This window comes from Prionailurus viverrinus, chromosome D4, assembly GCF_022837055.1.
Source record: "Prionailurus viverrinus isolate Anna chromosome D4, UM_Priviv_1.0, whole genome shotgun sequence".
NCBI classification, from domain to species: Eukaryota; Metazoa; Chordata; class Mammalia; order Carnivora; family Felidae; genus Prionailurus; species Prionailurus viverrinus.
In genome coordinates, this window is record NC_062573.1 from 88,775,649 (window position 1) to 88,803,551 (window position 27,903).

At 48.3% G+C, this 27,903-nt stretch overlaps 1 protein-coding gene across 3 annotated transcripts in view; it reads left to right on the plus strand.

Moving 5' to 3' along the window:
- The first annotated feature begins 283 nt into the window (after window positions 1–283).
- The window catches only part of GPR107 (G protein-coupled receptor 107), a 68,705-nt gene continuing 41,085 nt past the window's right edge, over window positions 284–27,903 (plus strand). The window contains exons 1-7 of one of the 3 annotated variants that reach the window (XM_047829307.1): window positions 284–629; window positions 22,611–22,733; window positions 23,052–23,102; window positions 23,357–23,436; window positions 24,191–24,330; window positions 25,126–25,163; window positions 26,613–26,669. In XM_047829307.1, coding sequence (XP_047685263.1) covers window positions 489–629; window positions 22,611–22,733; window positions 23,052–23,102; window positions 23,357–23,436; window positions 24,191–24,330; window positions 25,126–25,163; window positions 26,613–26,669 — 630 coding nt within the window. In that variant the 5' untranslated portion in view covers window positions 284–488. The remainder of the gene's footprint in view (window positions 630–22,610; window positions 22,734–23,051; window positions 23,103–23,356; window positions 23,437–24,190; window positions 24,331–25,125; window positions 25,164–26,612; window positions 26,670–27,903) is intronic. The other 2 variants (XM_047829308.1, XM_047829306.1) reach the window with 2 other exon arrangements.

A 27,903-nucleotide genomic window follows, 5' to 3' on the forward strand; every position in this document is an offset into this window, starting at 1 on the left:
GTATTTTCCACCGAGTCCACGCCGCTCCCGAAAGCAGGCCGATCGTCGGCGGGGCACGGTGCTGTGGCCACAGCGAAAGACTCCCCGCCCGCAGACGACCCGGATCCCCCTGCGGCCGCGGTCCTGCAGGCCCAAGGTGGCTTTCAAAACTCCGCGGGGCGGAGGTGAGGCCCCTGGGTGGGTGGGGGGAGGGTTTCCTGCCCGGGGCTTTTGCCATGGCAACCGCCACAGACTTCTCCGCGGGGGGAGGGGGAAACTCCACCTCTTCCGGCTAAACAGAGAGTCTGCGTCGGAGAGGCCAACTGAATCGCCCCAAGGTGGCCGCTCTCAGCCCCTCGGCGACCTACCGGGCCGCACGCTCCAGGTCAAGGCCCACAAGCCCCCGGCGGCCGGCCTCCGAGCCCCGCTTCCAGGCCCTTCCGGGGGCCGGCGCCCTTTGCCCCCGGAAGTGGGCGGGAGAGGAAGCGGCTGGTGATGCTGGAACAAACATGGCCGCCCCGGCGCCAGTCGGCCCTTCGGGCTCCCGCCGTCCCCCGCTGGCCGCCGGCCTCCGGCTGCTGCCGCTGCTGGGGCTGCTGCAGCTGCTGGCTCAGCCCGGCCTGGGCCGCGTCCACCACCTGGCGCTCAAGGTAAGGCCGGCCAGGGCCGCGCGGGGGGCGGAGGCCGAGGCCGAGGCCGCTCTCCAGGGCTGGGGGCAACTTTGGCCCACGGTGGGCGGGAGCCTCTGAGCGATGGCCCTCCGCCCCTCCTTGCCCCAGGCGCCGCCTCTTGCCGAGGGAGGGTTCTGCGGGGAACTGTGGTCACGGCGGGGGTCCTCGGACCGTCTGGAAGGGGCAGGAAGGTTGGGAGCTGAGCCGCCGAGGGGAAGGGGCTGAACTGCGGCGTAACCCCAAGGACTCAGGAGGCCGCCCTTGCTGACTTTCCGCGCTTCCCGGCCGAGAGCGACCAGCTATCCGACTGTTATCCCCGCTTCACTTGTCCGCGGTGCCCACTCTTCCATCCTCTTGTGCCCCTTGGAGGGACGCGAAACCCTAGCCTCAGTTTCCCGGTTTGGCGTAGGGCGCTCTCTGGACTGATGAAAGCGGGAATCTCCTGGAGGAGTTGCAAATGGTTGTTGTTAAGGAATTTCAAATCTTGCCGGAAATACACGACCAGCATTAAAAATGTGTTTCTAATTAGAGGGCCTGCCCTTTCTTCCCCTCGCTCCTGTCACTGTCAGTCTAGGGAAGAGACTTACACAGGCCTAGAATGATCTTACCTTACAGTTCACCGCTAAGAGTCGTCTGAGGCTAAAACGTGCCTCCAGGCGATTCAGCAGGTTAATCTATCTGAGGAGTAGAAAAATAAATCGTTACGACCCAAAGCCTTGTACATTATTTTCACAACGTACAGTTTTCTAAGAAGTTGTGGGATTGTAAGAACTTTGTCTTACAAGAACACATTACTTGAAAACCACGAAGCATTGTTATTTTGTGACGGCGGAGTTTGAAGAGTATGGAATCCAGATGAAAAAGCCTGCCCAGACCCATGCACCATACTTTGGGTTATCAGCTTTTGCTGTTTGTTAAGTAAAAATTATCCTGATTAAAATGGTTCCTAAGTGCAGGGAAATAGGTGAGTCTTGGCCCCTTTTGAGAATCTGTTGAAAACTATAGAACCTTTCCCCAGAAAAGTACAAGTAGAAATGTAGACAACACATTCAGGGGGAATTTCTGCGGCTTTATAAGCCCCCGATGATTATCCATAGGCCCTAGTCCCCAGGCTTATGACTGTGACTCCACATCTACAGAATTCTTTCTTTTATAGTTCAGGATCCTTGATGTTAGATTAAGTGGTGGAACTGAATTGATACAGGTTATAAATTGGAGACAGCTAGTAATGACCACACTGGACCGTGCCTTTTGGTTCCCAATCCAGTGCTCTTTGTAGATTTTTGGAATTAAAGTGTCAGGTGTTCAGCACCATTGGGTAAATACTGACGGTATTGATATAGGTGAAAAACGTACACTAACCTCAGTGGTGGAAGCAAACCGAATTGGTGTGATTCTGGTGATGGGTTTCTTCCTGTTGTGCTAAATTACGTAATGTTTTTCATCCGTGTACGTGATTCGTAAGTACTGTGGTAGTTATCCCGTAATAATACTGTAGTGGTTTCTTTCCTCTTTGGATAAATATTCTGACTTCTTCCCCCAAGGAAACAGAAATCACCTGACGAGAGCCTTTCAGAGCAGCAGCATTAGATGGTCTTGTTTTGCTTGAGACGGCATGAACTAGGAGACTTGATCAGGATATAGACCTAGAGTGGCAAGAATAACATGAAGAAGGGGCGCCTGGGTGGCGCAGTCGGTTAAGCGTCCGACTTCAGCCAGGTCACGATCTCGCGGTCCGTGAGTTCGAGCCCCGCGTCAGGCTCTGGGCTGATGGCTCGGAGCCTGGAGCCTGTTTCCGATTCTGTGTCTCCCTCTCTCTCTGCCCCTCCCCCGTTCATGCTCTGTCTCTCTCTGTCCCAAAAATAAATAAACGTTGAAAAAAAAAAAAAAATTTAAAAAAAAAAAAAAAGAATAACATGAAGAAGTCACTGAGCATTATAAATATGCATTGATCTGTTTGAAAACTTCATGGAGTTTTCATGGAGAGAAATTCATGGAGAATTTCAAACAGACATCCATAGCAGCCAGAATGAACTCCCATGTACCTGTCATCCAGCCTCAATAACCATTAACCCGTAGCTACTTCTGCCCCATCCCCATACACATGACTTCTCTCTTGACATTCTTTTTTTTTTTTTAAGTTAGAAATGAGTCTTTTCATTTTTGATTCACTTTTCTTATCCCATATTGTGCTTTTCTTTCTTTTTAAAATTTATTTATTGGGTGCGGAGGGAGGGGGAGAAAGAGAGAGGGAGGGAGGGCGGGGAGAGGGAGAGAGGGAGAGAGGGAGAGAGGGAGAGAGGGAGAGGGAGAGAGAGAGAGAGAGAGAGAGAGAGAGAGAGAGAGAGGGAATCTTAAGCAAGCTCCATGCTCAGTGTGGAACCTGATGCAGGGCTCGAGCCCACGACCCTGGGATCATGACCTGAGCTGAAATCAAGAGTCAGATGCTCAACTGACTGCACCATTGGGCGCCCCTCTTCCTTCCCTTCCCTTCCCTTCCCTTCCCTTCCCTTCCCTTCCCTTCCCTCCCCTCCCCTCCCCTCCCCTCCCCTTCCCTCCCCTCCCCTCCCCTCCCCTTCTTTCCCTCCCCTCCCCTCCCCTCCCCTCCCCTCCCCCCCCTCCCCCTTCCCCCCCTCCCGTCCCCTCCTTCCCCCCTCCCCTCCTTCCCCCCTCCTGTCCCGTCCTTCATTCCTTCATTCTTCTTCCATAGGCTCTAGGCAAAACCTGGGGCTTGAACTCATGACCCCCAAGATCAAGAGTCTCACGCTCTACCGACTGAAGCGGCCAGTGTTCATCTATCCTTTAAATTGTTAATCGGATGTAGAGGCTTGATCATGTTCAGGTTTGATTCTGTTGGCAAGACCGCTTCGTAGCGCTGTGTGCTTCCACTGGGAGGCGTAGTGTATGATTTTCTTTCTGTCACGTTTGCCCCATCGATGCCCGATGCTTATATCTCTGTGTTCATTTGTGTCTTAGTCTTTTCAAGCTGCTGTAACAGAATACCACACACTGGGTAGCTCATAAACAGCATAAATTTATTTCTCACAGGTCTGGAGGCTAAGTCCAAGATCAAGGTGCTAGCTTTGGTGAGGGCCGTCTTCCTGGTTCCTAGCGGGTGCCTACTCACTGTGCCCTTGACGGTGGAAGGGGTGAGGGATGTCTGTGGGGTCTCTCTTACAAGAACACTAATCCCATTCATGAAGGCTCAGCCCTCACGACATAAGTACCTCCCTGCTAATACCATTACCTTTGGGGATTAGGATTTCAACATACGAATTTGGGGGGAGAACAAACATTCGGACCATAGCAATTTGGCATTTGATCTTTACATTGTCTGGTGTCAAAGTGTAGGACTGTCTTGATTTTTATGTTTTATTGTATAGTAGATCTGGTTATATTTCTCAAATTTGGCACACAAGGCAAAGTGTATGAAGTGCAAACAAGTATTGTTCCTTAGACGTTTATTTGCTCAGGAAACATTTATGCATCACATGTATTAGGCGTAATCCCTACCCCCAGGCTGACCAGGCATGGAAGTTTCAGACCAGCAAAGAAAACAGATACGGTCCTCCATCTTCTGCGTTGTAGTATAGACTTCTCTATTGATGGAAATTTTTCTCAAGTATTTTAATACTTCTTGACTTCATAAACCTAAGATACGGGATAAAATTAGCTTTTCCTGGATAATGGGTGGTTTCCATTCATTTATTCACTAAAGGTTTATTTTCTGACTCCTAACTTTGAACAGATGGAATATTTGTTTAAAAAAAATTTTTTTTTTTTGTTTATTTGACAGAGAGAGAGACAGGGTATGAGCGGGGTGGGGGGGGTGGGGCAGAGAGCGAGGGAGACACAGAATCTAAAGCAGGCTCCAGGCTCCAGGCCGTCAGCACAGAGCCCGTCGCTAGGCTCGAACTTGCAGACCGCGAGATCATGACCTGAGCCGAAGTCAGCCGCTCAACCGACTGAGCCACCCAGGCGCCCCTGAAGTTTCCTTAGGTTGGGAGTGACCGAATTTACATTTTAGGTAGGTTTCTGTGGGCACGTGATCAGGGGGGCAGGACCGGAAGCGATAGGAGCCAGTGATGACTCTGGGTACAAGATTAGGGCTGAGAGCAGGGCGCTGTGGGGAGGGCGCTTCGTAGCCAGCCGGGCTGGGAACTTAGGAGCGGCGTGCGTATTTATCCTCAGACTGTAAACACACGTCCTCTGCCTCCCACTCGCATTCGCATTCGTGGTACAAGGATTAAGTCTGGGGATCTGATGACCCAACCGGCATATCTCGCAGGGTGTGAAGGCACTTCCTGCGTAATTACCCATTTGCGTAGCTGAATTACTCTTTTCCCTCCTGTTAGACCAACAGAGCGAAGCGCCCGTTTGGCTTGCGCACATGCCGTCCTGTGGTTCTGGGCCTGGCCAAAAGGCAGCGGGTTCCCGTTTCGTTTGGGCTTTTGGGTCATGCGAACATACGGACTGATCCGCGCCCCACCCTCGTTTTTCATACGTTCTGCTGCCTACTTTCATGCACCGCAGCGCAACAGTCTATAACACTCTGAAGGTTCTTTTCACACCGGCACCTGGCATTTTTAATTAGCCTCCTAACTTCAGTGTATGCTTTAAATGGCTTCTGTTTGTTTGTCTGTTTTTAATGTTTTTTTTCCGAGGGGAGCCAGAGAGTGCGTGGGGGAGGGGCAGAGAGACCGAGAGGGAATCAAGAGAATCTGAAACAGGTTCCAGGCGCTGAGCTGTCAGCACAGAGCCCGACGCGGGCTCGAACTAGCTAACTGCAGGATCGTGACCTGAGCCGAAGTCACACGCCTAACCGTCGAGCCGCCCAGGCGCCCCTTTAAATGGTTTCTCACACGCGCCTCTCAGGGTTTCATCCCTTTTAAGTACAACGATCTGTTGAGTATCTGTTCCTCGGTATGTGTGTACATAAGCACATAACGTGCCCTTTTGCAGTGACTGTTGTCACTGCACGTGTGCCGGTTTGCTTTCTTCCGAGAATACTAGCACGGAAGAATCAAGTATTTGATCGGTAGAGTTTCTTAATAAGACAGCCCTGGAAAATTCTAGTGACCGCTTTGTCTTTTTTCCACTTTTCCTGCCCCTGCCCCTTCCACGGCTGCTGTTACACATTTTTGCTGCTGCTGCTTCTTCTTCTAATTCTTCTTCTTTTTGGTCTCCCCCCAGTGCACCCTCACATGTAGTTTACTACTTTTTTAACTTGTAGAAAAAAAGTTGGGGTCAAAAAATACTCTCTGGACTAGCCGACAGGTTTTCTTCTCCTTCACCTCTTTACTTGAAGGATGACGTCTACATGGGCCAGGTAAGTAAGCGCTGAAACACTTCACTGTGAATGATTAGGAAGATGGGTATATATGCTGCGGTGACAAGTGTCCCTCCAAAATGAACGTCTACCTGGAACCTCAGAATGTGGCCTTGTCTGGAAATGGGGTGTTCGCAGAAGTGAGTGGTTAAGATTAGGTCATGCTGGCTTAGGATGGGCCCTAATTCCAGCACGACTGGTGTCCTTACAGGAAGAGGGGACACACACAGAAGGAAGAAGGCCGTGTGAAGACAGAACGGAGATTGCGGTGAGGTGTCTGTAAACCAGGAAACTCCAGGGCTTGCCAGCAGCCTCCAGAAGCACAGAAGACACGGGGAGGATTTTTTTCTTAGAGCCTCTCCAGGGAGAACAGCCATGCCCAGGCCTTGATTTTGGACTTGTAGCCTCCAGAACTGTAGGAGTAGAAGTTTCTGTTGTTTTAAGCCGCCCACTCTGTGGGTATCCTGACAGCAGCTCTCGAAAGTAATCAATATGTAGCAACCTTACTTCAAAACTCTACCTTCCTGGCAATGTGTTATTACTGTGTGTGTGTGTGTGTGTGTGTGTGTGTGTGTGTGTGTGTGTGTGTGTTTAATTTTTATTTATTTTGAGAGAGAGAGAATCTGAGCACAAGCACGGGAGGGGCAGAGAGAGGGGAAGACAACAGAATCCGAAGCAGGCCCCAGGCTCTGAGCTGTCAGGACAGAGCCCGGCGCGGGGCTCGAACCCACGAGCCATGAGGTCATGACCTGAGCTGAAGTTGGACACTCAACTGACTGAGCCACCCAGGGGCCCCACGTTATTACTCTGTTTTTGAGTAGTAACTTTTAGAGAACACCTTTGGCAGTTTGACGTAGCGGTGATCCCCGGCGCGTAGGCCCAGTCCCTCTCTGTACAAATACTCGAGAACCTGATCGCATTAGCCTTCTGTGGTGGGTCTTCCTTAAGCCGGTGGCTGCAGCCCCACTGCACAGACTGCTCTGTGAGGCCCCCTCACCCCCAAGAGTTTCTGAAGAGTTTTGGGAAATTGAGAGAGCATCTTCCTCCTCCACGCCATGCCCCGTCTCAGGGTGGGGCCGTCCTGGTAAACCTCAGACCCTTCCCAGGCAGCCTCCGGAACTGTGGTCAGCATGTAAAATGAATGTGGGTAGCCTTGTCTGTCCAGAGTATTGATCAGGGCGGTACGGAAAAGGATGCAGTGTGTTCTGGCAACAGCAGTGTGAGGTCAGACCCGTTACGTGGGCCTTGTGAGCGTTGCAGAGAGCTCGGTCGAGGCAGCCAACAGCCCGTCCGCGGCAACGCAGAGCGAGACACGAAGGAGCTGGGACGAACGTGACACTGAGGTAGATGCCGTTGGCAGATTCGTTGTTGTCTTAAATCTTTTTTTTTTTTTTTTTAATGGTTATTTATTTTGAAAGAGAGAGAGCAAGTGAGCAGGGGAGGTACAGAAAGAGGGAGAGAGAGAATCTCAAGCAGGCTCCACACCGTCAGCACAGAGCCTGACGCAGGGCTCGAACCCACGAACCGTGGGATCATGACCTGAGCCGAAACCATGAGTCGGACGCTCAGCCGACCGAGCCCCCCGGGCACCCCATGTCCCTCTTCAGTGTGCCTCCAGGGCTCTAGTATGTGAGACTGCCGTGTTCACAAGAAGGTGGACACTGCTCCAGTGTCAGATGTTCTAGGCTCACTTGGAAATGAGGGTTCTACAGAATCTAAGTTTGAAGTGGTGGTGATAGCAACTTGTTATTAAAGTACCCCCTGTAAGCCAAAGACTGGGCCGAATATTGGATGTTTTATTCATTGACTCCTCATAACAGCCCTTTGAGGTAAACGTTACTGTTCCTACTTTGTAAATTGGGAAAACAGAACTTGGGTTACAGAAGTGGAGGCGACAGAATTTGAACCCAAGACCAGGGCTCCTCCCATCTTCCCCCTTGCACTGGGTGAGCAGCCCTCAGTGACTGTCCCCGAGGAAAGCCCTGATTGCCAAGACCCCGGATTTCGGTGTTTCTGTGTTTTTGTTTGGCATTCTCTTTCAGCTTTTTGTAGTTTTTCTCTCGTGTGTGCTTAGCTGTCACAATTTTGCTTCTTTGAGTAAATTGGACCTCATTCCTTTTGTGAGTTGCTGTCTAAATACAGTGAGCCAAGAATTCAGATACTAAGCTTCTTACGGGAATGTCTCCTAGCGTTGATAGTAGGCAGGCAAGGAATGGGGATGGTAGATGGCATTATTCTTGGTTTTCTCTGTAGTAGAGAAATTGATTGTGGGTGCCTTTTGCTGAAAGGCACTGTTGCTTGCCTTGGAGATGTGAGGTTTGTTTTAATCCGAGGTCACCAATTTAGATGCTGCTGGAAGCCAGCTAGATACTGTGAGCAGGCTGGCTCCAGGGGACCCCGGGGGGCACGGCCGGCTGAGGGGCACCTGTTCCTTCTACAGGGGGCTGCTTCTCTGCTTTTGCCGCGTTGGAATGTGGCCCAGACATAGTGGGTCTTGTGGGTTTTCTCCCCCCGCCCCCAAGAAAACCTAGAAGTTTCGCCTTTTGTGTGAAATTAGCCAGCAACTAACTGAAGTTAAAAAACAAAAAACCACCATTTTAGCCAAATAGAACACATTTACGGGCCCACACAGTCTTACTGCCAGTTGGTGAGCTGTTTAAAACGAAGTGGCCAGGTAGGTGACCTTGAGCTAGCTCAGTTAAGTGTTACTGTACTTACCCTCTCAAGTTCAGTTCATGCGAACAACTAAACTGAAGCATCATTATTCTCCTTGCTTTATATGTGAAAACAGTTTAATGTGAAGTTGTTGAGGAGGTTAAAGCAAAAACACTGCTTATATCCTGATATTTAGTCAAAAGAACAGGATCGTCCGCAGAAAACAATTATTGTTACAGGGAGGAAAAAAGGAGAAAGCACACCAAAATAGTAGTTTTCATTAGGGATTATGAGTCGCTTTTTTTTTTTTTTATGTTTATTTGTTTTTGAGAGAGAGAGAGAGAGAGCGCTTGAGTGTGTGAGCAGGGGAGGGGCAGAAAGAGAGGGAGACCCAGAATCTGAAGCACACTCCTGTTTCAGATTCTGTGTCTCTCTTTCTCTCTGCCTCTCTCTCTCAAAAATAAACATTAAAAAAAAAATTTTTTTTAATAAAAAAAGAAACAGGTGCCCCAAACTCATGAAGTATCAGGAAATGCAGCTGAATTAGTGTCCGCAAAATGGAATGCCTGACGTCAAGGTTCGGTGAGGATGTAAGGAGGAAGCTCTCCTATACCTTGGAGAGCCCTTTGGCAGTTTCTGGCAAATTGAAAAGGTGCACATTCCGTGTCCCAGAATGTTCACACCTGGGCGTACGCACGTACTCCCGATCTCTGCACAAATATGTGTAAGAAGGCACGTACAGGGATGTTCATGACAGCATTGTGATGGCAAAAGGTTGGAAATTCCCTGAATGTACGCAGATGGGGAAATGGATATACCGATGTTCCTCGACTTACGATCGAGCTGTGTCCCGATAAACCCAGTGTACGTTGAAAATGCCTTGATACGCCTACCCTCCTGATCATCAGAGCCTAGCCTGGCCCACCTTCAGCTCCCGGAACACTTACATTCGCCTACATCTGGGCAGAATCACCTCACAGGCTCATCAAACGAGCCTGTTTTGTACCAAAGTGCCGAAGGCCTCGTGTAATGTACCGAATACCGTCCTGAAAGCGACAAACAGAACGGTCGTCCGGGTAGGGGTCGGTTACGCTTGTGACCGCGGGGCTGCCCGAGAGCCGCGGCCGCTACCGCCGCCCAGCATCCCGAGAGAGGATCGTGCACACCTCTATCTAGCCTGGGAAGAGAGCCAAATCCAAATCTCAGAGTCCGGTTTCTACTGCGTATGTATTCCTTCTGCACCATCGAAAGGCCAGAAAATTTGAGGCTGGACCGGTCTTCCTGTGATGTGCGTGTGGTGAAATACAAGCCGGTAAAGTGGGACCCGGAGCATGATAAATGTATCAACACAGATGGGTCCTCAAAAACAGTGTTGTCTGAAAATGCAAGTTACAGATGTGCTTCTACGTTATGACACCGTGTATCCAAAGTTTTAAAACACCGAATGATACTGTATGATGTTTACGGATATGGATAGATGTATCTAGTAAAGGTACTGTTGTTATCTTTTTTTTAAAAACGTTTATTTATTTTTGAGAGACAGAAACAGAACGAGCAGGGGGGTGGGGGGCGGAGAGACAGGGAGACACAGAATCAGAAGCAGGCTCCAGGCTCGGAGCTGTCGGCACAGAGCCCGACGCGGGGCCGGAACTCGAGCTGTGAGACCATGACCTGAGCCGAAGTCGCACGCCTAATGACTGAGCCACCCAGGCGCCCCCTTAGTAAAAGTACTTTCAAAGGGAGAGCAGGAAGGCCCCTAATCAGTTCATGAGCACAGGGAGGGGGGGGTGAGAGGGGACGAGGGTTCGACAGAGGGACGAAGGCATTTTTCTTTGTCACCAGTGTTTTATTTTCCCTTCTTCACACCCTCCCTTCCTGTGAATCCAAAGCAGCTGCAACACAGGCATCTAATAAGCCCGGAGAGCGGGGGATCTGGGTATTTGTTGTTATCCCTTTTACTTTTCTACAACTAGGAGGGTGGGGAGGCCCCCGAGGCCGCGGGCTCGCTTGTCCGGCTGACCGCTGATGCCCGGTGCCCGACACGCGCTGGGGCTTCAGCAGGCGTTTGTCGAATCACGGAATGAGTGCATTTCTGTGTCCCAGTTTTTCTCAAGTGAACACTTGTTGCTAGAAAAGGTATCGTTGCCACGTTGGTAAAAGCAGAGGTTCTCTGGGTCGCCTGGGTGGCTCGGTCGGTTGAGTGTCCAACTTCTGCTCAGGTCATGATCTCGTGGATCATGGGTTCGACTGCTCAGAGCCTGGAGCCTGCCCCTCCCCTGTTCGCGCTTTGTCTCTCTCAAAAATAAACAAACATTAAAAAAAAAAATTTTTTTTTAAAAGTAGAAATTCCCTGAACCTGGGTGGTGGGCTTGTGAGTGCTCAGTCCTACACACCTGATCTTGTTATGGATGCCACCAAACAGCAAGATTATACGTTGTGGCTGTGCTTATATCTTTCTGACGTGTGTGTGTGTGTGTGTGTGTGTGTGTGTGTGTGTAGACACACACACACACACACACACACACACACAGAAGATTTGAAGCGGGCTCCACGCTGACAGCAGCGAGCCCCAATGTAGAGCTCGAACTCACAAACCATGAGACCCAGTTGATTTATTTATTTTTAGTAACCTCTACACCCAGTGTGAGGCTCAAACTCTCCACCCCAAGACCAGGAGTGGCAGCTCTTCCAACCGAGCCAGCCGGGCGCTCCTCTAACATGGTATTTGGTTGCTGCGTACCAGTTCAGAGCTTTGATATCTGAAGTACGTGTTTGACATTTTCTTAGATCAAAAGGAAAACCCCGAACCGTTATTATGACTTATCCCTGAGTGGTAAGGTTGCAGCTACTTTTCTACACGGTTCGCTTATGTTTTCTCTGACCACGTACAGGCTTTATAATTCACAATAACTGATGGTAAAGTAGGTGAGGAGCTTCCGGGGTGGCGGGCATGTGGGGGTGAGGGGGGAGTGGCGGGGAAGCTTTGCGCCCCTTCCTTCTCGCATTTCTTTCATCTGACTCTGAGTTCTAGTCTTTTGTAATAACTCTGTTCTGCGGGGCGCTTGGGTGGCTCAGTTGGCTAAGCGTCCGACTCTTAATTTCAGCTCAGGTCATGATCTCACGGTTCGTGAGATCGAGCCCTGTGCCGGGTTCTGTGCTGACCATTGAGAGCCTGCTTAGGATTCTCTCTCTCTCTCTCTCTCTCTCTCTCTCTCTCTCTGTCCCTCCTTCCTTGCACGTGCTCACTTGCTCTATCTCCCTCTAATAACTAAACTGAAAACAATTTTAAAAACCAGTGAACTAGTGAAGTAACAGGACATTAAATTCCATTAAAATAGATTAGAGGAAAATCTCCAAATTCTGAATGGTTTTCACACATTGGTGAAATTGAGGTACCTTTTTTTCCTTTGGCTTTGGCTCTTTTTTTCCCTAGTGTAGGGGAAATTTTTATATTTTTTTGAATATATTATTAATTAAAACAGTTGTTTTTAAATTTTAAGTAGGCTCCACACCCAACACGAGGCCCATACTCACAACCCCAAGATCAAGAGTCGCACACTCTACCAGCTGAGCCAGCCAGGCACCCCTGTCATTTATAATTTTTAAAAGTTATATTTGATTGTAAAAACGATCCTAAATCTCACTCAAAGGTAAAATAAAAATGATTTTTTGAATATAATGCTTCATTTTCGGAGGCATAGTTTATAGAAAACCATATTTTCATTTGGGTAAGTACACATTAGAACAGCTCAAGTTACAATTACCTTTCCTAAAGCATTTGAAAGAGGAAAATAGTTTTTAGCATGTGACAGGTGACCTTTTCCTTTTTGCTGATCCAAAAGCTTGTCTAACACAAGAGGACGACGGGCGTGGTGAAGAGTCCTCTCCTCTCCCCATCCCTGTGGGCAGGTTCCTCAGACTTAACCACTCTCACCCTCCGTGGGTCCTTCCACGTTTTTCTATATAACTTTAAAGATCTTCGTCTGTACATTCCCCACTTGTAGGTTTCTTTTTTTTCTTTTCTTTTCTTTTTTTTTTTTTTTTTTTTTTTTTTTTGGCATAATCACACTTTATAAAAATCTAAGGTCAGGGGGCTTCTGGGTGGCTCAGTCGGTTAAGTGTCCGACTTCGGCTCTGGTCATGATCTCACGGTTTGTGGGCTCAAGCCCCGCGTCGGGCTCTCTGCTGTCAGCACAGAGCCTGGAGCCTGCTTGGGATTCTGTGTCTCCCTCTCTCTGTCTCTGCCCCTGCCCTGCTCACACTCTGTCTCTGTCTCTCAAAAAGTGAATAAACATTTAAAAAAAATTTTTTTTTTAATTTTTAGAAATGTATTTATTTTGAGATAGCCCGAGTAGGGGAGAGGCAGAAAGAGAGGGGGGAGAAAGAATCCCCAACAGGCTCCATGCTGTCAACACAGAGCCTGATGCGGGGCTCGAACTCTCATGAACCGCGAGATCATGACCCGAACTGAAGTCAAAAGTCAGATGCCCGACTGACTGAGCCACCCAGGCGCCCTGCCTTTCGGTGACTTCTAAGCCAAAGTCCAGCCACAGCGGTGTCTTGTTGTCCTCAGTCCACCGAGCTCCGTGCCAAGGTCCAGAACATCCTTCCCGCTGACGTCTACATGGCCTGTGCCCTCACTACGGTGCCTTCTCAGTGAAGCTCTCCAGGACCACCTTCCTCCAAGTGGCCTGCCCTGCCCCCCACCCGGTGCTGTTTGCTGGTGCACTCCTCACGGACTGATAGACTGTGGCCTTCACAGTGCGTGTGTTCTCGTCTGCTCTCTCCACTAGACTGGAAGCTCAACAAGGCAGGACTTTCTGTTCACCTCACTCAGTGCTCCATTCTCACAGCCTAGGGCAGTGCCTGTTCAATGAACGGCCTTGTCTCTTTCTTTCTTTTTTTTTTTTTAATGTTTACTTATTTATTTGCGGGGGGTGGGGGGGGGTGCAGGCAGAGAGAGGGAGAGAAAGAATCCCAAGCAGGTTTCCACGCTTAGCCCGGAGCCCGATGCAGGGCTTGCTTGATCTCACGACCCGAGGACCATGACCTGAGCCAAAATCAAGAGTCAGGCTCTTAACCAACTGAACCACCTGGGCACCCCATCTTTTTCTTTATTATATTACAGGCTTGCTTTATTTATTTATTTATTTATTTATTTATTTATTTATTTATTTATTATGTATGTATGTATGTATGTATGTATGTATGTATGTAGGCTCCCTGCCCAACAGGGGGCTTGAACTCACGACCCTGAGATCAGGTGTTTGCTCTTCTGAACAAGCCAGCCAAGCACCCCTCTCTTGCAGTCTTTTTTCAAATGTTGGGCCTACATCCTTCTTTTTAACCACTGTGATAATTCTTCATTGTAAAGAGCACTCAGCATCGATAGAAATCATTCGTTTGTTGACAGAAATTTATACTGCATTCTGACTGCTTGATTTTAGCTGTTGTAAACAGAGCTGCTTTGAATCTTCTTGTAGAAATATCTTTATGTTTCAGCTCTAGTATTTCTGTGGGGGTAGGTTCCTAGGCATGGGATTGCTTTAAGTGGAAGGCTCCAAAGAGCCCTGTATGGACAAGGTTCTGTCAGTTCACGCTACCGCCAAGTGGCGTGTAAGTGTTTGGTGTTCATTTGCACACATGCGTCACAAGGCATCACGTTGTAGGTCTTAACTTCTACCAACCTGATCAGAGAAAGGTGCCGTTTCGTGTTGACTCTTGGTGACGTTCAGGATCTCAAGCGTGTTTATTGTCTTTTAGTTTCAGACTTTCTCTGTAACCCAGAAATTTTAGGAAAACTTATTTCAATACGCGTTTACTTCTCGGCGCGCATATACTCTTAAATGCGAGGAAAACTTTTGTGGTAAAAATAAAGGTGCGTGCAAACAGCAAACAGGAAGGAGAGGGGAAACGTACGCATCCGTAATCATGCCCTGAAACCGCACATTTTAAAGTGTACTTTTTGGGTAAAGTTTTGGTTTAGAACTTTGATAGTGATACGATGAAGTTTTAATTTTACAAGTAGTTTATTGAAAATAGAGACAACCCATTTAGAATAATCTGAAATAACTCAGAATAATCGGCCGGTGCCACACTTTCTCTCACTGGATCCTCTGTAACAAATTAACTACCCGTTTTTTAGATCGTTCCTTCATCATTGTCGTCAGAGTAATGCTTAGGTCCTTATTTGCATTAGTGCCTTGGAGATTGTAATTGTGTTTCCACTGATTTCAGATGATAAAAGTCGACTAGGAGAGCAGGAGTTTACAACCAGCCGTAGAGATAAGTACCTGAGAACAGTCCTGTGTTTTATGTTCCTATAAACGTCTCGTGGACGAACAGTCTTGTGTACCTAACTTGATAAGCAGTTTATTGTGGTTACGAATATGCCATATTATCATGGTTATGTTTTTTAAAGACGTTCTCATCAAACATACACTGAAGTATTAATGGATGAAATGATAGCACATCTAGGATTTGATTCCGTTGAATCCAATCTATTGATTGGAGTGAGATCCTATTTAGATGAGATTGGGGGTGGGGAGAAGTACAGAAGAACAAAGTGGACCGTGAGTCGATGGTTTGAAATTTCCTATAATAAAAAATGCAAAACAAACAAAAGATAGACTGGTTGGTTGGTTGTAGTGAGGTGGCTAAAACCATAGGTTGGGGTTTAAACAAACCTGAGTTTGAATACTGGCTCTGTCGCCTACTGACGTCTTGATTCTAAGCAGGTTTTACCACTCTGAGCCTCTATTTCCTCATCTATAAAATGGACATAATGACACCTGCCTTGTAGTGTTGCAATAAGAATGAGTGGCGGTAGGGGTGCCCGGGTGGCTCAGTTGGTTGAGTATCTGACTCTCGGTTTCGGCTCAGGTCATAATTTCGGGGTTTGTGGGATCGAGCCCTGTGTCAGGCTCTGTGCTGAGAGCGGAGGCCTGCTTGCGATTCTCTGCCCCTCCCTCCGTGCTCGCTCACTCTCTCTCTTTCAAAATGAACAGATGAACCTAAAAGTAAATGAGTGGTGGTAGATAAAGCTCTTAGCATAGTACTGGCTACAAGGTCAAGTGTTTGCAGTCTCTGAAATCCTTGGGGAAACAGACATTACTGCTGTGTCGGTGCTAATAGAATTAATGGGGGCGGGTGCTTCTGGCTGCCTCAGTTGGAGCACGAGACTCTTGATCTCAGGGTTGTGAGTTCGAGCCCCATGTTGGGTGTAGAGCTTACCTTAAAATCTTACCAAAAAAAAAAAAAAAGTGTGGTTGTTGAAAATGTAATTAAATCTTCTTTGTGTCTGATATTGTCGATTTCACCCTACTTTGGCACCCGCCCCGCCCCGCCCCGTGTCTCCTTTTTGCTTCCTCATCCAGTCAGACTGACCTCGCTGCTCCTCCTAGGAGAGTGTCTGGAGGGAGAAATGTGACGATTCTGACTCACTCCTACCTCCTCCCCAGACGCTGGCTGGAGCACTCTTCGCATAGGAGTTACGGAACAGATGGGGCATTTGTCCCAGGGTACCCAGGTCTGGAAGGAGCGTTTTTTGTATCCCTCTGCACTCAGAACCGACTATTGGCCGTTTTTTCTGGGACTGAGTATTCTTCACGTTTGGGGCCTCAGCCATTCGTGGTATCATGTGAATGTTGGTTTATTTACACTACATCGAATCAAATGAAGTTGAATGAACAATTAGAATGGATGACCTTCCTGGTTCCTTCCAGTTTCAAAGTGTCCATGTATCTACGGTTTGTATAGTAAAATAGGGTTTGCACAATGCCTTCCACACACACCTTATTTGACACAGCGACGCGATAACTTAAAACAGATGGGGGTTAGGTTAGGTGCAGGTCGTACAGATGATACTGGCAAATGGTAATACTGAACACTTTTTTTATTTTTAATTTTTTTTGTGTTTTTTTATTTTTTTTTTTAACGTTTCTTTATTTTTGAGACAGAGAGAGACAGAGCATGAAGAGGGGAGGGTCAGAGAGAGGGAGACACAGAATCTGAAACAGGCTCCAGGCTCTGAGCTGTCAGCACAGAGCCCGACGCGGGGCTCGAACTCACTGACTGCCAGATCATGACCTGAGCCGAAGTCGGCTGCTCAACCGACTGAGCCACCCAGGCGCCCCTTTTTGTGTTTATTTTTGAGAGAGCGAGAGAGAGAGAGAGAGAGAGAGAGAGAGAGGGGGAGGGGGAGAGAGGAAGAGAGAGAGACAGCATGAGCAGGAGAAGGTCAGAGAGAGAGGGGGACACCGAATCGGAAGCAGGCTCCAGGGTCCGAGCTGTCAGCACGGAGCCCAATGTGGGGCTTGAACTCAGGAACTGTGAGATCATGACCTGAGCCGAAGTCAGACGCTTAACTGACTGAGCCACCCAGGCGGCCCGATGCTTTGCCCATTTTTAAGTCAGGTTATTTGGGTTTTTTGGGTTTTTTTGTTTTGCTGTTGAGTTGTTTGAGATCCTCATGTATTTTGGGTATTAGCCCGGTATCAGATATATGATTTGCCAATATTTTCTCTCCTTTCAGAATGTTGTCTCTTCACTCTCTTGTTTTCTTTCCTGTGCAGAAGCTTCTCAGTTTGATGCAGTCCCCATTTGTCTGTTCGTGCTGTTTTTTTGGTTGCCTGTGCTTTGGGTTTTACCCAAAAAGTCATTGCCCAGACCAGCGTCAAGAAGTTTTTCTTATGTTTTCTTCTACTAGTAGTTTTACAGTTTATAATCTTCCGTTTGAGTCTTCAGTCCATTTTGAACTGATGTGTGTGCATGGAGTGAGAAAGGGTCCGGTTTATTCTCGTGCGTGAAGAGATCTAGTTTTCCCAGCGCCATTTGCAGTGGAGACTGTCCTCCGCTTTGTCAGAGATCAGTTGGACATACATGTGCGGACTTATTTCTGGGCCCTTTGTGTCCTGTTCCATCGGCCTCTGTTTTCATGCCAGTGTCGCACTGTTTTGATCACTGTGGCTTCGTAATAGACTTTGAAACCAGGCAGTGTGATGCCTCCAGCTTTGTCCTACTCAGGAGTGCTTTGGTTATTTGGGGTCTTCTGTGGTCCCGTAGGAGTTTGGGGTTGTTTGGTCTATTTCTATGAAAAATGCCGTTGGCATTTTAGTAGGGTTGACATTGAATGTGTAGGTTGCTTTGGATAGTATTGACGTTTTTACAATAGTAAGTCTTCCGATCCATGAACACAGATGATTTTTCCATTTATTTCTGTCTTCAGTTTCTCTCATCATTGTTTTTATGGTTTTCAGGGTATATATAGATCTATCACTTCCTTTGCTAAACTTATGCCTAAGTATTTTATTGCTTTTGATGCTTGTAAAATTTTTTTTCTCTCTCTCAGATGCTTTGTTGCTATTTATTTTGAGAGAGGCAGAGACAGTATGAGGGGGGAGGGGCAGAGAGAGAGAGAGAGAGAGAGAGAGAGAGAGAGAGAGACACCGAGCATCCCAAGTAGGCTCCGAGATGCCAGCACAGAGCCCGATGCGGGGCTCAAATGCACGAACCATGAGATTGTGACCTGAGCCGAAACCAAGAGTCAGACGCTTGAGCAACTGAGCCACCTCAGTGCTATTGATTTTTGTATTCTGTAGCTTTAAGGAATTCACGTATTAGTTCTAACAGTGGAAGCTTATTGTTTTCTATATAAAATAGCATGCCATCTGTAAATAGTGACAGTTTTACATCTTCCTTTGTAGTTCGATGCCTGTTACTTGTTTTTCACGCCTGATTGCTCTGGCCAGGACTGCCAGTACTGTGTTGAATAAGCATGGTAACAGTGGGGAACCTTATTTTGTTCCCGAGCTTAGAGGACAAATCTTCCGCTTTTCCCTGTTAAGGATGATGTCAGCTCTGGGCTTGTCATTTATACGGCCTGTATTATACTGCGGTGCGTTCCTTCTGTACCTGATTTGTTGAGGGTCTTTATCATGAAATGATGTTGTATTTTTGTTGACTACTTTTTCTGCGTTTATTGAGGTGATCATAGGATTTTTTTCTCCCTTCATTTTGTTATTGTGACGTATCACATTTCTTGATTTGCATATATTCAGCCATCCTTGCATCCTGGGGGTGAATCGCGCTTGATCGTGGCGTGTGATCCTTCCATGTGCTGTCGAGTTCAGTTTGGTCGTATCGTGTTACGGAGTTTCTCGTCTGCGTTCATCAGGGATATTGGCCTCTACTGTTCTTGTCTTGTAGTGTCCTTATATGGCTTCGGTTTCAGGATAAAGCTGGCCTTGTACAGTGGCTTTGGACATGCTCCTGCCTCTTCGGTTTTTTGGGAAGAAGTTGAGAGGGGTGGCTGTTAATTTGGCCTTAACTCTTTTTCCTGTTTGATTGGTCTCCTTACTCATTGTTAGTTTGTTCAGATTTTCTCTTTCTTTAGGAGTCAGCCTTGGGAAGTTGTGTGTTTTTAGGAATTTGTCCATTTCTTCTAGGTTGTCCAGTTTGCATTTAATATCATGTCGTGATTACCTTTGCATATTGGGAGGCAGTAGGGTGAAAATAGCTTTCCCGTCAGATCTGTGTTGCAATCCCAGCTTTACCACTGATCGTCTCTGTTGTCTTGGGCCACGATTTCACCCCTGAACCTGTGTCTGCGTCTCTACCGTGGAGCTGCCGCTCTGAATCACACTGGGCTGGGTGAGGATGGGATGCCCTGGGAAAGCCCTTGGCCCGTAACCCGTTTCTCGAAAGGTGTGGAAAATGTGGAGCTTATGATGCTGTTACGAATGTTTAAAAGGAAACTTGGAGATTTTAGAGGAGTATTTCTCAAAATGTGGTTTCTGCATTATAAGTAGCCGTGGTGTTATGTTAAATATGATGATTTGTGTATTTTTACCATAATTTAAAAAATAATGGAGGGGCACTTGGCTGGTTCAGTCGGTTAAGTGTCCGGCTCTTGATTTCGGCTCAGGTCACGATCTCACAGTTCATGGAATCGAGCCCCGTGTTAGGCTCTGCGCTGATAGCGTGGAGCCCGCTTGGGATGCTCTCTCTCTCTCCCTCCCTCCCTCTGGCCCTCTTCCACTTGCGCGTTCACATGCACGCTCTCTCTCTAAATAAAAAGCAAAAATAAAATTATTCAAAAACATGTATTTTGTGGCAGTGTTTTATCAAGTGAAATGCTAATATAAAAGTGAGAAAAAACAATAAAGGAATGTAATGTTTAAATAGAAAAAACAACTGTTTTAAGCTTGCTATTGAAACATTTTCCCCCAAATATGCAGAAAATATCTTTGGTGGACTGAATGAGTTAAGCATTTTTTTTTTTAAAACCAGGCTTCCAGGGGCGCCTGGGTGGCTCAGTCGGTTAAGCGTCCGACTTCGGCTCAGGTCATGATCTCACAGTCTGTGGATTCGAGCCCCGCGTCGGGCTCTGTGCTGACAGCTCGGAGCCTGGAGCCTGCTTCCGATTCTGTGTCTCCCTCTCTCTCTGCCCCTCCCCCATTCATGCTCTGTCTCTCTCTGTCCCCAAAATAAATAAACGTTAAAAAAAAAAAAATTAAAAAAACAAACAAACCAGGCTTCCATTTTGTCACGTAGCATCTAAATGCTGGATAAATTAGAACAAGCATACTTGTAGGACTTAAACCTTCGTGTATAATACACATGCTAAAAAATAGTCATTATTGGCTCATAACCTGGTGAATTTCCACAACGTAAATAAACACAATTGTGCAACCACAAGAGTGTCACCAAACACTTCCAGAAGCTCCTTCCGCCCCCCTCCTGTAGCCACTGAAGCCTCTTCCTCCCAAGGATCCCCCTCACCTGACTCTATTCCCGTAGACAATTTCCCTGTGTTTGAATGGATCGTACCTACGGCGGCCTCGTTTATCTTAGTGTTCTGTTGTGAGGCTCCGCTCGGGGCAGGAATTTGTTTATTCATTCTGTCTCTGGGGATCCTGCCAGAGCCTGAAACCGCAGTGTCCCGAGGTGTCCGTCATATGGAGTTGAATTGATTTCTCTCCCATGCATCTAGGACTGTGCTAGTCTTGTGCCTTCGGGAGCATTGGGAAAAGAGGCACTCACATCATTCTCTTAGAATCCTGAAAAAGGATGTGAGCTTTGGCATTTGGGGTTTTGTGGTCGAACCTTACAGCGGATGACTTCTAATATCTTCTTTGCTTCTCTTGTCCTCCCTGGGAGTTCCCGTGTGCTGCAGGCTACTCTGTCCCACCCGGGAGTGGGAGTCCAGCGACGTTCTCTAAATGCACAGCTGGCTCCTAGGAAAATTAGGGAAATTCCTAGAGGCCAAAAAAAAAAAAGATGGTGGGGATGAGGAAGCTGCAGCCTCTGGAGCCAAAGCCTTGGGTGCAAGGAGGCAGAGGGGGTGGGGTGGTCAGGGTGTGGCTGGAGCTGTGTCCCTCTCCTTAGCCCCTAATATTATAGGACCCTCAGAGCTATAGTCCTTGAATTGATGAGTGGGCTAGGAAACATAACCCTCCTGATGGCAGTAAAGTAAGTGTTTTCGCTATCGTGTAGGGGGTTACAGTTTATGATTTTTTTAAAAAAATGTTAATGTTTATTTATCTTTGAGAGAGTGCAAGCAGGGGAGGGGCAGAGAGAGGGAGACACAGAATCCAAAGCGGACTCTAGGCTCCGAGCCGTCAGCACAGAGCCCGACGCGGGGCCCGAACTCACGAATGGCAAGATCGTGACCCGGGCCGAAGTCTGACGTTCAACCGACCCAGACACCCCCAGTTTATGATTTGAATGCTGCAGACTGATCCACAGCCTCTCCTCCGAGGCCTTTGGGGTTTGCGATTTTAGACTCCCTCTGATGTCCGGGAGACCCAAGTCTAGAGAGAAAATTAGCACTCACGCGAAGAAACAGCCGGCTGTGAAAGCCAACAGAGAACACCGGAAGCAGAATTAGAGCCCCCAGAGCATCTCAGTGGATTGTAACGTAGTTTATGTTTAAAACTGGAAGGAACAAAGGGTAGAATTAAAAAACATGAGCCAGAAGCAAACAGTAGCAAAAAGGACTGTGCAGATTGGAGGAAGGACCAAATGCAGGATTTAGAAAAGTGCTCGGCTTAGTGCCTTGCATCTAGAAGCTTCCTAATTAATAACTGTTAGCTTCTGAAGGTGCTCAGATTTAGGCACATGATTCTCAACATAAAACTCCTGACTTACCCCATATGCACTGTCTTCATGGAGCCTCCGTTTTAGAAGTATTCCCTAGAGCTTTTGTTCTTTTGGCCTTAAAATGTATTGGTTGAGATTGGAGTCCCAACTTTGAGATGGCTTCAGGCGGCCGTGCTAGCACCTGCCCACGTGTCGCAGTTTCAGCAGATCTCAGGGCTGTCCTGTGTCCGAGACATCGCCCTCCACCCGGCTAGTGCCTGGATTCCTGCTGCATAAGGCTTTGTTTCCTGAAACCCCATCGTGTGTGACATCATTTTAGATGCAGATGTTAAAAAATTGTTATCGTAGGTCAGAAAAGTAATGTCAGGCGTCCTTCATCGTCCCGCAGTGGGAGGAGCCGGGTAGGTGCGTAAAACTCTCATAGGAAGATTTATATAAATGAGCGTATTCTCGGAGCACCTTTGGCCACTTTTCCCCTCCCCCCTCCCTTCTCCCCTCCCCCATCATGTTTTGAGCGCCTCCTGATGCCAGGCCTTGTGCTAGCGGGAAGCTTGTGAGGATGACTAAAACATTGTTCCTCCTTCCCGGGGAGTCACATTCCCCTTGACCACCAAGTCTGCCCCTGGGGCCCTTACAAATGCACGGGGATGAATTGAATCTATTGTATGCCTCTTTCTGCAAAACTGTTGATATGAATTTCCGATGAGTCTGCTTCAGCTTTTGGAGCAGGAAGGTATATGTATTGTGTATATTGCCAAGTATACGGAAACGTGAGCTAGCTAGCTAGATACTGTAGTTTTTCAAGCAATAAATAGGTTACATAAATCAAGTTAACTTCTCCCTTTGACTAATTCCACCACGGCAAATCTTTCTAGGACGATGTGAGGCATAAGGTTCATCTGAACACCTTTGGATTCTTCAAGGACGGGTACATGGTGGTTAATGTCAGTAGCCTTTCAGTGAATGAACCTGAAGGAGCCACAGACAAGGACACAACCGTAAGTGCCTTCCAGGAGGTCAAGGGCTTTACCCGTTTCTGTTGTGTAGATGAGAGCTTCAACCCCCGCCCCCCACTTAAATATGAAGTATCCCAATGTAGAGAAAATTAAACTTGGGCGGTAGGCATCAGATAGTTTTATTTTTTAACACTTAAGTTGTAATTCTTGAATAATTTTTCGTAACTGGGGTTGCTTCTTACAAAATGAATGCTCAGAAGACCAAGAGCAGGCTAGGCCAAAGAATCGCCTTTTCTGCTCCTTGAGTAAGAAAGGTGTGGATGCCAAAGCACTGTGTGGACGCTTTCCTCCCCCTCTTAGATTGGATTCAGCCTGGACCGTACAAAGAATGACGGGTTTTCTTCCTACCTGGTGAGCATCCCTTGCATGACCCGGTTCCCCTCATCACTTTGAGCCCAAGACGCTGGGTGGGAGCCTCCTGCTTTTGTCAGTGCTGTGTTCCTGGCGGTGGGGGCTGCTTTGAGTCCCTGGCCTCTCCGAGCACCCACAGCTGTGTGGTCTGGGGCGGAGCACGGGTCACTTGCTTGCCTTGGTCCTGAAAACTTTCTGTTCTTATTCTGACGTGAGTGAATGAGATGATGTACCCCCGGGGCTTCCTTTCTCAGGATGAAGATGTGAATTACTGTATTTTAAAAAAAAAGTCCATCTCCGTCACCCTTCTAATCCTAGACATCTCCAGAAGCGAGTAAGTAATTGCAGTGTTCCTTCAGTCCCATCCTAGAGGAGACTTAGGGGGGGTTGGGTAGCTAAGCTGACATTCGCGGAGCGTCTACCAGATACTGGGCCGAAGGCAGGACGTCAAGAACGTGATGAGGGGGACAGAGGCGCCGCCCCCGAGAAGCGTGCAGATTAATGACGGAGACCCAACGGCAATACACGTGGTCACGGCAATATAGAGAGGAAGTAGGGCCGAGAAACGGGTGACTTAGAGAAGAGGAGGGAAGGCTTCAGGCAACCGTTGGCTCCTTGGCAGGACGGTCTGCTGAGCGGGGAGAAGGGAGGGAATGCACGTTCGGCAGGCCACACATAGCGCCCACTGCCCCTCACATGCCCTCCCAGAGTTCCCTTTAACATCTTACTCGGTTTTTTACCCCTCGCTCCACTTCCCTTGTGCGCCAATTCGTTGAACACATTTTAGACACTAAGGGGGAAAATACGTTCATCAGAGCCGTGTGGTCGCTAGGAATGTAAGCTTCGGAGTGAGAACGTCAGGTCCTCACCCGGCTGCTTCCGGCCTCACCACTCTTGGGCAAGTTATTAACCTCCCCGAGCCCCCATTTCAGCAGGTGTACAAAGCAGACAGTAGAATCCACATCAGGGACCTCGTAAGGCCTACCTGAGATGATGGGTTTAGACCCCGGGACAGTGTGTAACACGGGGCACTCAAAGGGCCCTAGCCTTCCTTTGAACTTGTTTACTTTTCTCTTATTTGAACTTAGGGTGAGAGTAAGATCTCCACCAGACGCTGGTACCCAGCTACCAAAGATCATCTTCAGCAAGGATGAGAAAGTCCTTGGCCAGAGCCAGGAGCCTGGTGTTGACCCTGTTCCAGCGGGCAACCAGACTCAGCAGAAACAAGGTAAACTATAAGGTGGAGAACAGCATTTTCTTTACCACCCTGCTTCGTAGATTCTTCTTTGTCCCCAGGTAAAAACCACACACGGTCATAGCATTATTTTATTTTGGAGGTTGTCCAAGAATAAATAACCATCAAAGAAAAAGGTGGAAACTGGGGGAAAGGAGAAACAGAACAGTAATTTCTCTGACCTTGTTGTGTTAACATTCAGTCCCAACAGGGAAACTCATCTCTGAATAATCTAGTGTATGTTATTGCCAGAGATGCCACACGGAGTGACCTTCCTCATTTTCTAAGTAATCACATTTAAAAATAGATCAGGGGCACCTTGTTGGGACTGAATGTTATCCTTTGTTAGAGAGCATTTATGGGGCACCTGGGTGGTTCAGTCAGTTAAGCGTCCGACTTTGGCTCAGGGCATGATCTCGCGGTTCGTGAGTTCGAGCCCCGCGTCGGGCTCTGTGCTGACAGCTCGGAGCCTGGAGCCTGCTTTGGATCCTGTGTCTCCCTCTCTCTCTCTCTCCCCCTCCCCTACTCGTGCTCTCTCTGTCTCTCAACACTAAATAAACCTTAAAAAAATTTAAAAAGAGAGCATTTATAAGCTCCAATTTGCTGCTTCTGCAATTGAAGAATCGTTTTAGAGTCTGAGGAGTTGGCATTCTACAAGATGGCATACGGCCTCACCTTGTTTGTTTGATTTATTTGATACTAGACAAGCGAGAGCCTCATCACGTGACACCGTAATCTATCTAAGAGCTGAATCATGCAGTAACATCTTTTAAATGTTTCTGCTTCTAGACGGTGGAAAGTCTAAAAGAAGCACGGTAGATTCCAAGGTAAGAACTGACCACCCACTGCTCAGCTTTTCTGCGTATATTTGTAGCTGTGTGTATATGTGTGTGGCTGTATGTATGTGTAAGCGACTGAATGTGGGGATACGAATGTGGGTATGAACGTATGGGCATACACACAAGCAGGTACACACACAGGTGCGCGTGCCTACTCCACGGGGCGTTGCTCTCTGTCGGGAGAGCTATCACTACACTGGAAGAATAAGCCTGACAGGTGCCGGGCGCCGGCCTGTGGGAAATAGAAGGCGTGCCTTGGGCAGAGCGGGGGATCTTAGATAATATAGGTCCAGACAATAGAGGGTGTTTATTGATGCACCCAAAATAGGAAGTCCTCAGGAGTTCTTGGTCAGGAGAGACTGATACAGATGGTGTTTGGGGCAGGCGCTGCCCCGCAAGTAATGTGCAGAGGAGCCTGGGAGTGGGGGAGAGTGGAACGAGGAGGACCCGGAAGAGCGCCCGCTGTGAAAACACACGGTGCCCTGACAGCGTCGCGAGGGTCTGCAACCAGAGCAGAGCCTCGGGATGGGAAGTAAGGGCTGGGGGCGAGGCAGGGGAGGGAGGTGTTTATCTCCTACTGTTTGCAGTAGGTGAAGAGGTGGTAGAAGTCGCAGAAGGAAAAATCGGCAACGTCTGGGCTTGGGGTATCTTGAGTTTTCAGCGAGGGGGCACCCAGACGGCAGCGCTCCGTCGGAACCGATGCATTGAAGGGTAATCGTCATGCGGTTAAGTGCGCACTTTGAAAAGTTTCGCCCTAAGCGTCCACCTGTGAACCCGCCACCACGATCGAGACCCGGCACCCATTCACGGTCCTGCAGGCTCCTCCTCCCACCCCCGGCAGCCACCGATCCGCCTCTGCAGATCGGGGACGCAGAGCTTTGTAGAAGTGCCTTATGCGGCACGCGTCCCGGGTGTCGTCTTTGAGTCCGCGTGACCGTTTTGAGTTCGGCCATGTTGTTGGCTGTATCCGGAGTCCCTTCCTTTCCGTGGCCGAGAACTTGTCGGTTGCGCCGATGGCAGCAGGCCGGTGGTTTGAAATCGGGAATGGCGTCCAGGTGGCGTGTCGGGGTGTGACCTGGGCAGGCATCCGTAGTCTTGCTGAAGCCGGAAGAGCAGAGATGTGCTCCGGGGTGGGGGTGGGGGCGAGATCGGGAGGGCGGGGGCAGGGAATAGGGGGTTATCGGGGAGGCAGAAGAGACCGCAGGGAATAGGAAGTAGGCGAGGAGGAATTCCCATTCTCTGGGACAGGGGATCTCAGACATCTTGAAAGGATGGTGAATTTTATTTTCAGAGAGCTTTTGAAGGTCAGCCAACTCGGGATTTTTTTAAAAGGATGTGTTTTTGGTTTCGTTTTTCCATTTCCATTTTTATGAGCATACGTTTTTTTGCCAGTGTCCTCCTAAAACAGGCGATTGTGTTTTGTTTTTTGTTTTTTAGGCCACGGGAGAAAAATCCTTTTCTGTTCACAACAGCGATGGGGCAGTTTCTTTTCAGGTATGTATTCTCTTTGAGTCATCTCCGTAGGATTTATCCCTACAGCGTAAATGGGTGAATTTGTGAAGGAAGTTTGAGTTTAGGAACGATAGTTTAGGCATGCTACACATCGGTCACTCGAACGCGGTCGCTCTTTCCCTGGCAAACCTACAAGGTGGACACGGTTACCCACCGCTTACCAGATCATGTCTCTGAGAATGAGCCACTTTGTGAATGTCCAGCGTGAGTGACAGGGTCCAGATTCCAGCCCACGTCGGCCCGGCTGTCCCCACACCTCTGCCTCTTTAATCTCGTGCTGCCCCCTATTCAGAGTGTTCTAGAAGCACAGAATTCTGTACCTAGGAAGACCTGTGGCGATCACTGACGATGCTGGTAGGATTTGAGAGATGAATTCACCGGGGCCCCTAGGCCTTGAGTGACCGGCCCAGCTGGTCCCGCTGTTCGGTGCACGAGACCACGTGTGGCAGCCTTACAGCCTTGGATGGTGGTCCAGCTCCCACTTACTAGGTGGTGACCTCAGACAACTCAGTTAACTCCCGGATCTTGCTCTCCAGTCATCTGAAAGTGAAACATGATGGAACCTATCTCATAGAGTTCTTGTAAGTGTCATTTTTAAAGATAGAAAAGTGCTTTGTGAAACACTACACAAATAATCTTTTATCGTGGATTTGTAAGAATCGCTGTCTCTTTTCTAAGCAGTTTTCATTAATTGAGGTCTAATTTGCTTCGAGTGAAACGCACAGGGCTTACACACGCAATTTGATCAGTTCTGGCAAAGGCACGCTCCCATGTAACCCACTCTCTATCGAGATTTCCGGTATTTTTAGCACCTCAGCGCCCCCCCATCCCTGCATCCACTGTCCTGATTTCTTTCAGCATAGATCATTTTGCCTCTCTAAACAATTTTATATGTTCTTTAAATTTAGTACCCCCAGGTTTTAGTAGCTAATTGAGAGCCTGTGGACGCTCGTCTGCTCAGAACCCTTGGCGGCTTCCCATCTGCCTCAGAGCAAAAGCCTCGAGCCCTTCCCGGTCTGCAAGGCCACGTGGTCTGGCTGCCGTCTTGTCTTTGACCTCGGCTCCCGTTTTCTGCTCCAGCCACGGAAGCCACCTTGCTGCTTGCTCCCTCCCAGAACCGATCAGGCCTGAGCCTCTGCTGTGGCTGTGCCCCCTAGTGGGAATGCTTGTCCCTCAGAATCCACATGATTAATTTCTTCCTCTTTCGAGCCTTTGC